This window comes from Pipra filicauda, unplaced genomic scaffold (genome assembly GCF_003945595.2).
Source record: "Pipra filicauda isolate LSUMZ 115617 unplaced genomic scaffold, ASM394559v2 scaffold105_size2325265_pilon, whole genome shotgun sequence".
Taxonomy (NCBI): Eukaryota; Metazoa; Chordata; class Aves; order Passeriformes; family Pipridae; genus Pipra; species Pipra filicauda.
The window spans coordinates 1-17,280 of NW_024103496.1; the positions used below are offsets into that span (position 1 = coordinate 1).

Sequence of the window (17,280 nt, forward strand, 5' to 3'; positions counted from 1 at the left end):
CCCTGATAAGAATCTGTGGTAAGAAAGACTTCCTAGACTTAAACTCTCTTTTTCTTCTGAGAACTCTATTTTGATCAGTCATTTCAGCAGGAGGGCTGTCAGACTGTTGGACTTAAGTCCTTCTTGATTCCTGTCTCTCTGTGGTCAGTGGCATACACTTGCAAAGTGGTTAGGATTGCCAAGGTGGTGGCAATGCTGACATCTCTCTAAAGACTTGTTCCAAAGGTAACGGGTCAAGAGGCACAAGAAATGTGTGGAAAAGCTGCTAGACTACCTTCCCTCAAAACAGTAAGTTCTGCTTGAAACTGCTGCAGGCCCTCAAAAGAAGAACAGGCCAGAGGAAAAAAGGCCTATTACTTCAGAATAACAACACATACCTATCATCAAGAGTTTAGGGTACTTATGGTCAGAGACAAGAGCTGACTATGCCAACAAGGAGGGCTTAGAGCTCAGACAAGTATCTTATGACATTAAGGGGAACCCAAATATCTCAGAGCCTAGCTGAAAAGGCTGAGCTTTGGAGTAAGGCCTCTTATGCCCTTTGGAAAGATGTGGTAGAATAATGGTCCTTAAAGTAGAATTGTCCTAGTTCAGTCAACCCTTCCTTTGGGTAAAGCACTGCAATTAGAAGGTGCATGAATAGAATGTGGTGAAGAACACAATTCTGGAGGTGTTCTTCTCTGTCCTTTGGCTTTGTGACTGTAAATTACATGATGAGTTATCTAGTGGTAGCTCAGTTGCAGTAATATGGCTGTTGTAGTCTTCTGAAAGAAAATTCTGAAAATAAAGTAACTGTGAGCAGAGAGTTCCTGGAGCATTTATAGTGGATTTGTAATTATTATGAAAACTTTTGCATAGATCTCAACCAAGGGGAAATACTTCTTTAGAAATGTAGAAGAAAAGGATAGGGAAAAATAAATTGTTTTAGAAAGTTTCTATATTTGATGTGAATTTCTGAAATATATTTTAAACTATATGGCCAGGATTTAAAAAACTGATTTGCAGATGTCTGTGGTAAAATATTTACAGTGCTATTCTGATTTTCATAGAGAGTTAGATTTGTCTGGTAAATCAAGAGTGTTCAAAATGACACAAGTTGGGGAAAGAATCTAATAATTACTAATCCAATCATTAGAAACTGTTCCATCCAAAATTAAAAATCCTAGTTTAAAAACAAAATACTAACATCCAGAATTTAGTGAAATAAAGTCAGTCTACGTATGTTCTCACTTGAATCTTCAGACTACAATGTTAAAGAGTATCTATTCAATTCTTGCAATTGCAAGTATAACATCTTTATATTATTATGCAGAATAATAGCCTTACTCATGGACAAGAATCTTATTGTATCAAGTAATGCATAAATAGGAAACAAACAAATTTGCTAGTCAAATTGGTTTTCCATCTAAGACAGAAACAAAAGAAAACAGGTATGTGATTCCAATGAGACTGCATCAATCAACATTCTGAAGAGTGTCATTAGTACATTGATGAGCCTAGTTAAGGTGTGTATAAATGTCTAGATCTGTGTGTATAAATATCTAGAGATATGTAAGACAGACCATACGTATAAATCTCAGGGAATCAGAAGTTGCTAGGATGGAATTGTGGAAGATTGATTAATCAGGCCAGTTTTAAACTTAAAAACAAAACTTTACTGAATAAATATGCATTAACAATATACATTGCTTCATGTTTAGTTATTAAGAATTACGAATCAATATTACTACATATGCAAAGCCGCTAGTGCTTAACAGTCATCCTAAATAAGCAAATAATATACAATGTCATAGAGCTGATGTCAAGGATTTAGCACCAACAATTACAGTCCTTGGGAGTCTCAGTCACGGTGATCAGGTTCAAGAGCTCTTCAGCAAAGCATGCTAACAATGAAAAAGATGCCTTCCTTCCCCCTCCTCCAAGTCCAAATCCAGGATTTTCACCTTTTATAAAATATTGCAGTCTTCAGAATTCTTAGACTTTGACCTCTGACCCCTAGGACTTCGGGACACTTGCAGACAGTTCTTTCCTGGGCTGCAGCAGGTGCTTTGTCTTGCCCATCAGTTATGGGATTTTTTCTGATCTGCTGTTTCTTTCCTGCATTATGTCTTTTTCCACCTCTTAAGATTGCAACTCTTTGGGGATTAGTAATCAACCACCACTGAGGTACTTGCAGTTTTGAGACCCTTGTTTTCAGACTTTGCCCATGTTTTCAAGACATTTACAGTCATCCCAGGCTTAAACTCCACAAGAGACATCTGGAATCAAATTTCAGCTGACCAGCAAGTTCTCATAACAGGTTGGTAACAAGCCCAATAGGCCAGGACTGACTTGTGTCTTACACAGGCACAGTGAGGATAAGGCTTGAGGTTTCTTTCTGACAATAGCAAAGCTACTTTTACTGAGCGTGAAAATGTTTCCAAGTTGCTTACAGACAAGCCTGTTTAATGTGACTTTTGACAGAGTTCAAAGCAAGCTAATATTAATTACATTTGGCTTAGCATGCTTCTACTTTCATGAGGACAATAGGCCATTGTTTTGGCCACATAATAAAGCTGTTTGAATAATGAAAGCTAATACAGAGAAACTGGTACATATTTACTTAGTTTTGTATGATTTATCAAAGGAAGGAAGAAAACCAAGAGTATCAAAACTGACTGCTGATATTGAAATAATTACAGTGGCAGAAGTAGCTCCAGTGGGAATTCAGAGGTAAGTACTGCCTTTATTCTACGTGTTGCATTACACACTTTGAACATTGACCAGAGAATAGTAGATGCCTTTTTCAGCCAGAAGCTGCTGATGGGTGCCTTGCTCTACGACCTTGCCGTTCTGTATGACAGCAATCTTGTCAGCATTTTGGACGGTGGAGAGGCGGTGAGCTATCACGATGCAGGTACGGCCTTCTCTGGCTTTATCCAGCGCTTCCTGAACAATCTGCACAATGAACAGACCAAAAGGTGAACTATTCTGACAGCTGCGAAGTAAACTGCAATATGAGAGTGAGGGAAAGGGAAGATCTTGCTCAAGCTTCCTGATTTAGGATTAGCCTGTGTTGGCAAAGAGTCAAAACTGTTATAGCAGGTGTGACAGTCAAGAGGATTAGATGGAACCAGGCTCATTACTGAGGTGCATGGCAGGAGAATAAGAGAAAATGGTCATAAATTGTAACAGGAGATGTTCTGACTGGATTAAAAAGAAAAAAAAAAGTGTTCATTGCAAGGACAATTAAGCATTGGACCAGGGACAAAAGAATGTCTGCTGAATCTCCTTAGAGATTTTCAAAGACTCTTCTAGACACAGCATTAAGCAATGAATTCAGTATTGGCCCTTGTGTGAAGAAGATGTTTAATTGGGGACCTCCACAGGTCTCCTTCATGACAGACTAATTATACATGGGAGTCAAGTCAGTATTCTTGGGTCAACTGCTATCATACTAGTTCTCCTGATTTTGCAGGGAGTCTCGTGAATCATCTTTTTCTTAGAGCTAGCAGTGGCAGAAAAATACTAAAAAGAATCTCTGCTTTCTTTTCTTTATTCCTTATGTTTATTAATGAGGAATAAAAAGAGAGATGAAATTTCAATTATGTGCCTAACTGGCACATAATTAAGAAAACAATGAATCATGGGATTATTTAATGGCATTTTCCCTTCAAACCTCATTTTTATGCCGACAGTTGATAACAACTTGGTCCAAAGGTTTTAACTTTTCAGACTATAATATCTGATATAACATTTGCCTCATTAATAGTAAGGTTTTTTGTGGACTCTGTGTTGGTTTTTTACAGCTAGATTGTATTTCTGTTGTACCAAGATTGCAGCTTTGGGCTTAAAAAAGAAGTAAGTGCTCTAAAAATTTTCACATAACATCTTGTGTTAACCATGAACATGCAGCAAGGACTGGAGAGCATTAGGAGAAGAAGAAAACTTATGAAACAAGATTTGTCAGGTTTACAGAAAAAAAAAGTTCTCTGTCAGCATCCTCAGTCTTTTTGGCTTCTGCAGTCTGTGTGTCCTGATTCAAGTTTGACAGCACTTTTTCAGCTGAAGCCTGAAGAATCCTAGGCTGAGGAATGCATTCTTCATTGCAATTTCAGTCTGTCTACTGCCATACAGATGCAAAAATTACTTTTTTGGGGATTTTTTTGCAAGAAGGAGTAAGACTTTTATATTTGTCTATTATTAGCATAAATGTGTAGTTTGCATAAGACACCATATTTTCAGCTTTTGGCTTCAGTCTGGGAGAGTAAAAACAATAATCATGATGTAAGAAAAAAAAAGGGAGGGTGGAATTTAGATTCCAGGCTCCTGGCTTAAACTTAAGTTACCTTTTCACTTTCTGTGTCTAAGGCAGAAGTAGCTTCATCCAGTAGCAGAATTTGGGGCTGACGCACAAGAGCTCGGGCAATAGCGATACGTTGTTTCTGACCACCAGAAAGCTGCGTTCCCTTGTCTCCTACACGGGTATTGTATTTCTGGAAATAAGAGATTCAGTTCAGGCTAGGAATGCAAATCAATTCTGAAGTATACTGAAGCATATCAACCCTGACACCAGCCACCCATAAACTGCATATTCCATGCCAGCAGCTCTCTGAAAACAACTGACCAGAATTGCCAGCTGACACAGATCTATAGATCTTTCACCAGGAGACTTCTTTGTAACATCAAGTATTTCCTAAATTCCAAGCAATAGCACTCCCTAGGGTTGGATGGCAATGTTATTCTCAATCAGGAGACAGAACACCAAAGATCAGTGGAAGTCCCTGACAATATTGGGGATCAAACCCTGACTTAAGACACTCCAAGCTAGTGTCCAAATAAATCAGTTACTCTAACCAACTTTTATTCATCCTGAAAAAAAAAAGCAATGTGTAAGATGTATCAGATTCAGGCCAAATTATATATCTATATATGGACACAGACATTTTTAGACTTTATCTATATCTGTCTGGACAGTTATGCTTCTTATTGAGTTAGGAAAGTTAAGGCAGACCAGCAGATCTTGATAAGTCATTAGAAAGTAAACATGGTCTGCAAAAATCATGGGCCTCAGCTTTTGTATTTTTTTAAGCCGTTTATCAGCCTGAAATCAGTCTGAATGTGTACAACATGCAACTAAGCTGGCAACCTCCCAACTACAGAAAGTTTTGAAAGCAAGTTGGCACAGGTTAGAAACTGATTTGTCAAACACACAGAAGAAAAATCCTTAAAAAACTAAATAATAAAAAACATTTTCTATCTTAGGAAGTTCCCAAGTCACAAATTACGCAAAGTAAGAAGATGAGAATTCAGGGGAAATGGGATTAAATGTTTAGCCTTTCTGAATACTTATTTGTAAATACGTCTTGGTGGTCACTGCTTGGGACAAGATTATGTGCATGGCAGACCTTTTGTCTGACCAAGATGCTCATTCTTACATTATTGTGTGGTGGTCAGATATATAGATGTGAAAAACTATATTTTCGGACCACAGGAATACTAGAAATTTAAATTCTGACTAGATAAACTAGAAGAAATGTATAATCTTGTCAGTCTAGCAGAGTCTTTTACATGTGCTTGAGATGGACAAGAGCTTAAAAAGAAAGGTTCCATTTACTTAAAAACCCCCACCCCTCACTTCCAGCTCTCAATTAGTTACAGTTGTGTCCTTTCTTCCCAAAGATCTTGAATGTTCAGCTCTCTACCCAACACTGGAATCTCCCAGAGTAAAAATAATTATGGTAAACACAATTAAGAAAGGAAAAATGTTTCAAAAATTGTTTCAGATCTTTTTTCATCTCAGGGAATTATTGTACCCCAGGTATTTACAAGTAGACACAGTTTTTCCCTGCCACTTTAGGTCACTTCCAGTTCCAAGTGGGAGAGAAAAGGAATAACTTACATCTGGCAGAGAGTCAATGAAGGTATGAATATTGGCTTCTTTTGCTGCATTAACAATTTCCTCAAATGGCACCTGACGACTGTTATCTCCATACGCGATGTTTTCAGCGATAGTGCAGTCAAACAGGATTGGCTCTTGTGAGACGATACCAATCTGGGCTCTCAGCCACTTGATATTTAGTGCCTTGGCACCTTTGCCATCAAAAAGCTGAGAAAGCAAACATTTTAAATTTTTGAGACTTACTGTAAATTCATACACAGAAGTTGTGCAATTGCAGCTCTTTCCTTAGAGAGATCAATTGAAAGCTCACATAATCCCTTGCCCTGCTTCTGCCCTATATCCCAACATTTTCTGAGGGCTATTTTATAAAAGTGTTGCCTCAGTCCCCATCTTTGTTTCAAGGCTTAATTAGGATTTTGAAGACAATGGAAGATAGGGTATGCTGAGGCAATTTCAAAGAACCTTGGGTAATGTTCTTTCATTTTTTTCTTCAGCAGGAAAAATAAGCTTGAAAGGAGAAATGGCTTTTGACTATATAGGTATTTACCATCTTTTTTCCTTAGAATTCCAATGGATTTGTGGGCTGCTAAGATCTGCTTCCTCTCCCTTATCTGATGTGAAAAATCACTGGAGAAACTAGAGAATACAGTTATTATGCATTTTTGGATCTACCATACCAAACATCATGACTTTTAGGCATGGTTACTCTCCTTATCAGACCAGCACGATTGCTCACTTTTGTGTACAGCTGCTCAGACAGTTACTGCTTTTAAAAATACACCCCTTTCACCTGAATTCACAGGGAAACTCAGCCTCTGAATTAGCCCACCACTTTTGTGGTTTCTATGCCTGAGGTCTGTGCTTTTCCTTTCATGAAACAGTGGCTGGTTATTCATGAATACAAGGTCAAAAAAATTGGTAAGGAAGACAGATTTGGTTAAACATACTTTTGGAGTACTTGTGCTGCTACTTTCTACAAATCATTTTGCTACACTGGACGTGTTTGGGCATTTCAACTCTCAAAAAAATCTTGTCCATTGCATCTAGGTCTTATTTAAGTATTGCTTCCCTTTTTGTGAGTATCTCTGCAGAGACAAGTTCCGAAATCCTTCTTATTCTCATCTCATCCAGCCCAAAATGTGTGCCCTGTTTTTCAAACACAGTCTCTGAATACATTTACATCAAAGAGCAATGGCAATAAACAATACTGTTATGTGAAAAAAAAAAAAGTAAAGTTGCTGAATAAGTATTGTAGGAAACTTTACATGTATTTTAGACCAAAATTACTGAAAGTATTTACAGTCTATCACTTGGTATGTGGACACACTCTGAAAGATGTTTCTGACAAGTAAAAATTACGATAAAAATTATTTTTGGCAATGTTCTCTGGTTTTGGTTTTTCTGAAAGAACATAGCAAATTCTGCTACTACACTATACAGAAGTAGATATGTCTATGTATGTTTCACAAATTTTAAAGTGTTCATAATATAAAAAAGTCAGGAAATTTGCTCTGAATTCAAAACCACCATTAGGCCATGGGTCAGGCAGATTTTTACCACACAGATCTTGTTTCATTAATTCCATACAATGTGGGAAACTGGGGCTTACGTACATCTCATTCAGTTAAGGAGCCCTGATGAGCCAGTGCTGATTTTTAACATTAAAAATACTTGAGAAAGAAAACTAGAAATATCTATTATACTTTATCACATCACATAAAACCAGTAAGCACACCCTCACTTAAATCTATTGACACGTTCTGGAAAAAATACTTACCATTTCTCCATCAAGTGGGTCATAAAATCTCTCGAGCAGCTGAACAACAGTACTCTTTCCACAGCCACTGCTACCAACAAGAGCCAGAGTTTGTCCCTTTTCTACTTGTAGATTCAAACCCTGGAGGATTTTGACCTCTGGTCGGTTTGGATAGTTAAATGCCACATCTTTGATGGTTATGTTTCCCTCAAATGTTTCCTGGAATTAAAAGAGCATCACTGTTACATGTGAAGGAACAAGATTCAGGATGGGAGCGGTTCCAGGCGTGGAGAAAGACATACAGCAGTTGACAGGACTTTAGTATATGGACTTTACTGTTATTAATTATGTGGTTTCATTGTATCCACACTACACAGTGCACAGCCTGGGCATACCCGGGCTTGCCACGAGTTTGCCTGCTCCCTGCTTCCCCGCTCCCCTCTCTGATGGGCTGCAGAAGCTGCAGAGAGGAGACAGTTACCATTCGCCCTCTCCTTCCCCGGTTCCTCCCATGTTCCTCCCCCTTTGCCTGTGTCCCTACCCCGATTTGTTCCCCCGTTTGTCTGTCTCATGCTCCACCCCATGTTCTCGCCCTTTCCCCCCTGAACCCATAAAACCTCAGGACACCTCAATAAAGTATTCCATTTGCAGCTCTGCCTTGTCTCCGGACCCGTCTGTGCTGTGTCACGGCCCCATCCCCCCTCGGACCGTGGCAGTTACATCTTTAAGACAATTTCACAGATGATTCTAATAGAATTGCAGAAGTATTTACTCCCCTCCCCAACATCAATAGGGGTTTTCAAAACAAATGACCTTTTGCCATTATGAGCAAAAGCTGGACTCACAATAGAGGACTTGGTCCATGTTGTGTTCAGATAAAGTGTCAAGAATGCATTGGGAAAAGGATGTAATCAGGAGAGGAAAAATCAGTTTGAAGGAAGTGAGAAGAGTGCTGTTCATATTACCGACAGACAATACCACCCGTTACACGTGGCTTACTTACGGGCTTCTCTCCTTCCTCACTGTAACTATCTATTGAGGGCACTCTTTCGAACAGCTGAAACAGGTGGGCTGCTGATATCTTGGCTTTAGCATAGTCGGGAGCAAAAGAGCTGGTTTCTCCTAAGGCCATTGCACCAAATACAACAGCTGAAAACACTCTACAAAAGAAATCAGGAAAAAAATAATCAATAGGCAATGGAGAAAAGGACAATGGAAATGGGGCTGCAGCCAACTTTTTCTTTCACTCAGAGAAAAAAGAGGGCTAAATTTAGAAAGAGTAAAGTAGTAACCAACTATTATTGGTTCAATTACTCATTTAGCTTCAGAAATTCCCTTTTCACCCTCTTTCAATGATGTGAAATAAACATGTCTGCATTCTAAATTCAGTATTTGCATTACTTATTATCACTAATTTCTTTAGTTATTAATACTGATTAAGTATATTAAATCTCAGCTGAGGCTATAAGGAAAGGGTCAATGGATGGCAAAACTGTTACTCTAATCCTGCTATTGCTATGGTTTCCTCTCTATGGCTCCATGATTTTTGGGAGTTAGTGATCAATTTTTAAGGCATCAACGAAAATAAGAAATCAAGCCTGTAACAAAGTGACAATAAAGATTTAATTTTCTATCACAGCTCTGATGGAAAAAATAGCATGGTTTACAATACTGAAAAGGGTTGAAAACTATGTTATTATTGTTTTGTGGTGATTTTTATGTAATTTTATGAAATTTTATGTAATTTTACAGGCTACATTAGAATAGTTTAAGAACCTGCTGTCTTCAGCTATTACTGCCACACAACTCAGAAGTGGTATTTGACATATGAGATCTATGAGACCTCTTTTAAAGCAAAGAAAAATAGATTCATTTATTTTAAATTTTGTCTTTTCAGAGCTCATAAAGTAATCTGTTTTATTCTGCATTTAAACAGCCTAGAAGAGCTCACACAATTTTAGGTCAAACAATCCCTTTCAAGTCTGACTGAGCCACTGCAAGTCCACTCACTCAGCTGACTAGAGACGTTCAGCTAGCACATGGGATGCAGGCACTTTCAAACATCTTCCAGTCAAAATGAGCTGTGTTTACCACAATTAGGTTGCCAACAAAACTTTGCTATGACTGACCTTCTTGGGTATTGAGGTCACTGATATCTATACTGGTAGAACCTCAGTCTTTTAGAACTTGTTTACACAGCCCTGTACTGAGTTATTGTCTCTTAAATAATAAAGGATTTTTCTGGATAGACAGAAAAAATATTGCAAATGTGATACTTACAAAAACACGCTTTTATACTCCATGTGTCCATTTGCCACTAGATAGGCACCAAACCGGAAACAGCCAGCATAGGTAAAGAACATCATTGCTTGTGTAAAGGCAAAAGTAAAGCCAAATATATGTGCCTTCTTCACAGAATTTCTGTAAGAAAGAATGCACATTTTCATCAAAGTGTGCAATCATACTTAAGTTCTAATATGCAAATACCAACTGACTTCAGTTGATACTGTTATGAATGGAAAATGTACATACACTGAAACATTAACTAAAAAACATATCTCTGTCTCTTCCAGACAAACTCACCCATAGAGCAATAACTTCTATTTTATACTAGAACAACAGTAAGATGGAAGTCTCGGAGCAATCCCATCAAGGTCAACCCTGAGAATGGTTAGGCACTGTTCTGAAAGTTGTGAGATGTGAACTCAAAACCCAGCAGCCTGAGGAAAAAGCTATGTAATATGTTTTATGTCCTGCACTGTGCTCTAATCACTCAATTATTATGGTCGATGTGTTAGTGGCATCCTCACAAGTCTCTTGTTATATCTGTGTACAGATGCTGTCATTTCCTTTACTTTTCTCATGAATATCTGAAAATGAAACATTCCCTTCTAGAACAAATAAAACTTTCTTTGAAAGAATCTTTTTAGTTTTTCACTTTAAAACTTTTAAATTTTTATTTAGTCCAGGCAGATTTATATTACTTTTTTTTTCAACTACAAACCAATAAGCAATTACTCAAATATTTTCAGTCCCTCTAATACTTTAAACAATGGCAGAAGGTAATATTCAATTTACATTAAAAAGCTTTTAATTAAATATCAAAAACACTTCAGGTGGAAATTCAGATTAGATCGCTTCCAAAGCTCACTTAAAACTAACATTTTTCCAAACCAAGTGATATTGTAATAGAAAATACCAATATTATAAAGAAAATTAATTAAATCAAGTTTAAAAAAAGTCAGCTGGTGGTGGTTGTATTTGTTAATAAAAAAATATGCAAAATATTTACATTAATTTTGAGGTAATTAAATTATACATTAAATCATACACACTATCAAAAAAAATCTATTTTTGTTGAAGTAAATGTGTGCAATTTATTACAGATATTTTTTTTAGCTTAGTTATTTTTATTATACCTGTATGGTACAATCAAATATTCTCCATACATCAACTCAAATTTTCTTTCTCGGGTCAAGCTAACAACAGTTCTAATATTTTCTATTGCTTCTGTGGCAATCTGCAATAGAAACATAAATGTTTTAATCAAAAGTTAAGATTGTGTTGCAATTTCTTATCCTAAACTAATAAAACAATTCTGTTGGAATGTAATTTTATATTTTTTATACTGGTTATTAAAATCATGGACGTTTGATATCAAAAATAATCATTTTACATTTTTCTTTCTATGACAATGAGATTTTCTTACGATGCTCAGAATTTTCTGATAAGACCTCTTTAATGTCCTACAAATAAATGGTGAGAAACCATTAGGCAGCAATGACAAGTATGGAGAAGCTATTCAGAAGAAAAATGGGGTATGAGCATTCAAATTCCAGTCCACTGAGTTTGGGCTACAATCAAAATGTCCAGGTTGCTTACGTGCCTTAGAGCCTAACTCAGATCTCAGCAGTAAATGTTTGATCTGAACAATAATACATTCTTTAATCTTGCAGATATATAGACTCGAGTCATTTGTATGCACAAAGGTACCAAGCAACATTTGAAGCCAATAAATGTGTGTCTCTATGGGAGTAACAGATTCAAAGCTTTTACATAATCTGTTAAGACTATGGAGGTGCCCACAAAGTCTTCCTCAGTGACCACACAGTGAGGCTGGGAACCTGTATGGTCTATTTAGTCCATATTAATGTAGAATGGATGATGCTTAGAAGTGACCAACAGATGACACCTGGAATAACCACATCTCTTCAGACACTGGAACAATGCTGCATCCCTCTATTCACCTCTGGGTGAAACAGCGGTTTTGAGTGCACAACCTACATAGCCTCCCATGAAATATGTGTTAGACTGAGTATTCCAGTTGTCCTGAAATCCTGTTGCTCTGGGAGGGCCCATGTACTGTATTATAGTTGACAGTCCCACAGGGATGGATATTTTCAATTTCCTAATGCACCTCAAATGTTATTAAACAGCTATATCTAAGCTCTATTCAGCTGCCAATCAGTCTCATTTCTAAGGATGGGTATTCAGCAGGACAGCTTATTTATGAGCATAGATACAGTACAAATGCAAAGTAATGTCTTTTTTTACCTCAGAACTGTACATACAGCAGGAAAGGAATATGGGCAATACCAACAATTTAGCTAGAGTTTTGCAGACATTGTATAAAAAATCATTGTCCTGCTGTACTCAGCACTGGTGAGGCTGCACTTTGAGTACTCAGTTCAGTTTTGGGCCCCTCACTTCAAGAAGGACATTGAAGTGCTGGACCATGTCCAGAGAAAGGCAACAAAGAGGATGAAGACCTTCAGGGCTTTAACATATTTTGCTGAAATATACATTTAATGCATCATGGTTTGAGTCTAATAAAGACCATAAAGTAAGGTTTTCAGTAACTTAAGTCCTTTGCAAAATGCAAATTTCCAGGTAAAACACCATTGTTTCTCCAAAAAATCCTGATTTTTTAAAAAAATGAAAATTTAATAGAATTCCAGTAGTCCAGTCCTTGCTTAGGTGGCCTTGAGAGGGGAAACTCATACATTTCTATGAAAAGTAAATATTTTTTTAAGTTTTGTAAAAATGTCATAAATATTTGTAACACCTGTGGTAATTCTTCGCAATCTGCAGCATTAAAGAAGTCTTTAGTGCCTATTCCAAGAATTGTCAATTTTTTTCTGCCATATCTTACAATAAAACTACATGAAATAAATGTTCAGCCATTAGAGAGGAGAAGGAGAAGAAATGTAGTCAGTGGGAAGGAAAGGAATTGCATTCTTTGGCTTGTATGAAAAAGCCCGTGAAAAGATCATTCTGCACAACTTCCTGTGGCCTTGGAGGGACAAAAATGTTTTTCAGTAACTTTATCTACAGACATGATGGAAGGAAGGAAATAAACCTCACTTAGTAAACAGGAGTTACTGGGAGGGTCAATGGATACCTATTCAACATAACCAGAAAGCAATTCATCTGTCTATGCACGGTGTGCCTACTTAGTCTGCTTCTCCAAAATCATTGATTGGAGTGGGAAGGACTCTAATCTAGTTGCCTACATGCAGGTGACTTCTGCCCTTGGAGATGGTCTAGGATACTCAAAACATTTGGGTAAGGCATGGCAGATACAACATAGAGCACAGAGTAGACCCAGGCCCTTCTGAAATGGCAACTGGAGGCCACCCAACTCTATGGCACCTCAAGTAACTACAAGACGACATTACACTGCTAGAACACGTGCAGATACATATATTTAAACACCAAATCTGAATATTAATACTATTCCTTATGTGCATGGTCTTAGATAAATGATTTTCCTCTCAGTTTAAGTAGGACATAGGAAGAGATTTTAGAAAAGTTTTGCCTTGAAGAAAGCAATTATCTGGGAAGTGATGAAATAGTTGTTCTGTCCCAAAAGAATTTTTGGAATGAAGTGACATTAAATGCCTTCATTTAATTTGTTAAAGAGTCTAGCCTTCTTACTTTTCAGTTCTCATCTTTCTCTTCCACTCAAGAAAGAAAGGAATGGCAAACAGACTCAGAAACCAGTGGGATATACATATTATCCCTGCAAACACCAATAAGATGAAGGAGGGGGGAAAAAAAGAGTAATATAATAAACATAAGACAGATGACATGCCAAAAAGGGATGACAGGGAAAAAAAAAACAAATGAAAGAGAATGTCAAAATGAAGAGTGTTGCAAAATAAAGGAAAACAAAGATGATCAGAATAGGAATGAGAAAGGAATGTGCCTGAATAGCATTTAGCACATTCAGGGATTTATCAGCTATAAATATATATATTGGTTAATAACATAACTCTTCAATTATTATTGAAGAGGTGTGATGCTCTGTAGGTCTACTAGCGTAACTCCATAGAATTTAGCTGTCTCTGGAAGTTATATATTATGAATTGTTCTGTATTTGGAAGTAATACATCCAGTAACAATACTTTGGTAAACATGACTGTATATATATTATACAGAAATAGATAAATTTCTCTAAACCCACCTTTCCTGCAGCTTCCAGCTCTTTTTTGTCTTTCTTAGCATGCCCAGCCAACATCCTCACTTCAAGGATTCCTGCCACTGCAATGATGGGCACAACAGCTAAAAGTAGCAGGGTCAGCTGCCAGCCATATATTAATGATATAATAATTCCAGTCCCCAGGTTGGCTATGTTTTGGGCAATTAATGCTAGTCTGACACCAGTTGCCTGGAAGAAGAAAAAAGGCATTTCTTACTAAAGTAACTCTGATTTAAATAAGAAAAGCATTTTCACCCACAATATTCCTGATTCTCAAGGCACTATTTAAAAAGTCTTAACTCAGCTTTTTCAAAATAGGAGTTTCTTAAATGCTTTTGTATAAAAATACCTAGATCACATTTATTTCTTCTTTTACCATGTGCTGATTACTGAAATGTACACCACAATTTCTAAATTCTGCTCTTCAAGCTGAACAAACTTTAACCTCCATACATATTCACATGTACATCTGCACATTAAAATCAGTCATATTTTGTAGATCATACACTTACTTTATAAGTCATCACACAAAGCCCAATGAAAAAGAAAATTAAATGTTTAACTTCTCCAATAGAAATAAAGCCAAAGATACTTCAGAATTCTTCAGTTCAGAAAAAAACCACCTCATAACTTCTTGGAGAAGTAAAAATTTACTTAAGCATACACAAATAATTCCATTCAGTGTACCTTGGCTTGGTATTACAGACCCCTGAAAATCCACAATTTATTTTTAAAGAAACTCCAAAAAGTAAGAGAGGAAAGAAAGCCTATTGCTTGCATATTTATTTTTTTTAAATTAAGGAATCTGTGTCATCAGAAAAGTAGTAGGAGGTCCTAAGCAGAACAAATTTAGATGCACGTCTTTAGGTGAATAAGACCTCTTTAAAGAGATTTCTTAGATAAGTGATTCCCAATAGATTTGTTTAATAATGAAGATCACAATACAGCACAATAGTAAACTTTAGAAAAGGAAATTTTTTGTAAACGTATATTATCATTACTGTTATAATGCATTCTCTGTGCATTCTCTACCAACTATTGTATTATAGTAAATTTTAGTTGTCAAAGTTGAGACTATTATCAACCAGTCACACCCAAGCTGCAACTTTGCTATATGCTAAACCAAATATGAAAAATACCAAACCAAAATTTTACTTACTCCTTTCACTTGTGAGGCATCATTAGCAAGTCTTGTAGTTAGTGCTCCAGTGCTATTTTTTGGATTATCAAACCAGCCCATATCCTACAATAAGAAGCATAATGTTTAAGAGCAGGGTTTGGACATTTCATGTAAACTGCAAAGTAAATCTAAGGTCTACCTAATACAACTGGGTTCAGTGTCAGAAGACTGTGTATGTGGCCGTGCCTCAGCTCTGCATGTTTAATTAAGTTTAATTCCTTCATTAATTGTTGGGGTCAGGTACACAGTTTATAATTTATTCATCATGTGACCCAGTATCTGATTTAAAATGTCATGTGTAGTATGCATTGAATTAAGTCCTGGTAAAGTATTACTGGCATTCTGACCTCAAGGCTCAATTGAAAGATTGCTTTTTCATTAGATTTGGAGTATGGTTGATCTATAAGTCATAGTTTTGCAGACTACAAGAGTTTTCTGCTGCACTGCAAATAGTCATATTGACATGAATCAAATTCTGTGTCTACATGTAGCTTTATGAGCAAGAATAAAACCCCAAAACTATTCTATTGCATATTTCAAAGTCTAAAATACCAATCCTGAAATCATGCAAAATTAAGGCTGTCTTAGATACCTACATGAATTACTTTAAAACATCATGAAATATTTATATTTTAATTCTCTGAAAGTGGCTTTAGATTTCAATATGCGATCTTATTATTGTGTTAACAAACAAAAATTATGGATTTGGGGGCTCCTTGACAGAGACTTCCAATTTATAAACAAAAACATGTCTATACATATCCCAGTTTAAATCAGACATTTGAAATAAGAGTTACAATGTAAGCTGTGTTGCATTTCTTTACAGGAGAAAGGGCACCAAGAAAACAAAGCAGGTAAACGAACAGACAGTGGGGTACTGCTGGTGCACATCAACTTGTGGAGCTGTAGTAGTTTGGCTGTAAATCTTAGTCCTTGCAAAGAGCACTTAAAAAGCTCTTGTATTGACTTAAGACCCTTCTTCTAAGGATACTTTGCTTCACCACATGTAACTAACCAAATTGATTTCAAAACTGATTTAAACAATTATCTCTGTAGACAAGTCCTAATATGGTAGAGTGATACAGTTATTTGTACAAATACAATCAACAATTATACCAATTATATAATTCTATCAATTATTACTATTATTATACCAATACAATTAATTATTTTGTTACATTTAATGATTACATTTTTAGTTATTAAGTGATAAATGGTAATTTAATTGTTAATTATTAAATTACAATTATTACATTGTTATAAAAATAATTGCATTTAATTACAATTAATTGTTTTTAAAACCCCGAAGTTCAAAATATTTATTATCTGTACCTGTCTAAGCATTGCTTTAAATGCCATGAATCGAAGCCTCATTGTAAGAATTTCTCCAGATTTGCCAAATGTGAAACCCTATTTGAGAAAAGATACAATGCTTAGCATACTATTACAGTGTTTGTGTTTATTCAATAAATATTTTAGATACATCGTCTCTACAACATTGAAGCACAAAATATTGCAGTCCTGTTTGCACAAAGCAAATACAAAACCACGTTTAATATGCATAAATTCTAGCAGGCTCACAGTACAGACATTCAAATATTCTTTCTGAAAATAATACAGGCAGCATAGCAATATTTCACCACCATGCTTCAAGGAAAATCAACCCTTTGACTTCATTTGTATGAGTTGACCTATGTCAGATTTAAAGAAGTAGCATTTAGGCCATTCATTTTAAGTCAACAATAGTAGGGCAATCTGGATTCACTGAAGTCAAACACATCACTCGTATTTAAAACATTATCTGAACATTTATAAACTGAGCAAACCTATCACAGCCATATACAACTCAGTCTTCTGTACTCAAGGCCTTCTTGCAAGACAATCCCATAAACTGCAGGTTTCTGCAAGACTGTTTATACTGCTGTCCCAAGCACACCTTCTTATTTCACTGTGTAGGTTCATTTAACAGATAAAACTATACA

General features: G+C 36.3%; 1 protein-coding gene across 5 annotated transcripts in view; it reads right to left on the reverse strand.

Annotated features, from left to right (window-relative positions):
• Nucleotides 1-2,705: 2,705 nt before the first annotated feature.
• ABCB1 (ATP binding cassette subfamily B member 1) overlaps nt 2,706-17,280 on the reverse strand; it is a 115,539-nt gene continuing 100,964 nt past the window's right edge. For 3 of the 5 annotated variants that reach the window (XM_039379652.1, XM_039379646.1, XM_039379640.1), the window contains 10 exons: nt 16,631-16,708; nt 15,278-15,361; nt 14,104-14,307; nt 11,057-11,157; nt 9,918-10,058; nt 8,641-8,797; nt 7,659-7,856; nt 5,882-6,088; nt 4,329-4,475; nt 2,706-2,937 (listed from right to left, as the gene is read on the reverse strand). In XM_039379652.1, the coding sequence (XP_039235586.1) occupies nt 2,743-2,937; nt 4,329-4,475; nt 5,882-6,088; nt 7,659-7,856; nt 8,641-8,797; nt 9,918-10,058; nt 11,057-11,157; nt 14,104-14,307; nt 15,278-15,361; nt 16,631-16,708 (1,512 nt within the window). In that variant the 3' untranslated portion in view covers nt 2,706-2,742. Of the gene's footprint in view, nt 2,938-4,328; nt 4,476-5,881; nt 6,089-7,658; nt 7,857-8,640; nt 8,798-9,917; nt 10,059-11,056; nt 11,158-14,103; nt 14,308-15,277; nt 15,362-16,630; nt 16,709-17,280 lie in introns of those variants that run through there. The other 2 variants (XM_027720613.2, XM_039379668.1) reach the window with 2 other exon arrangements.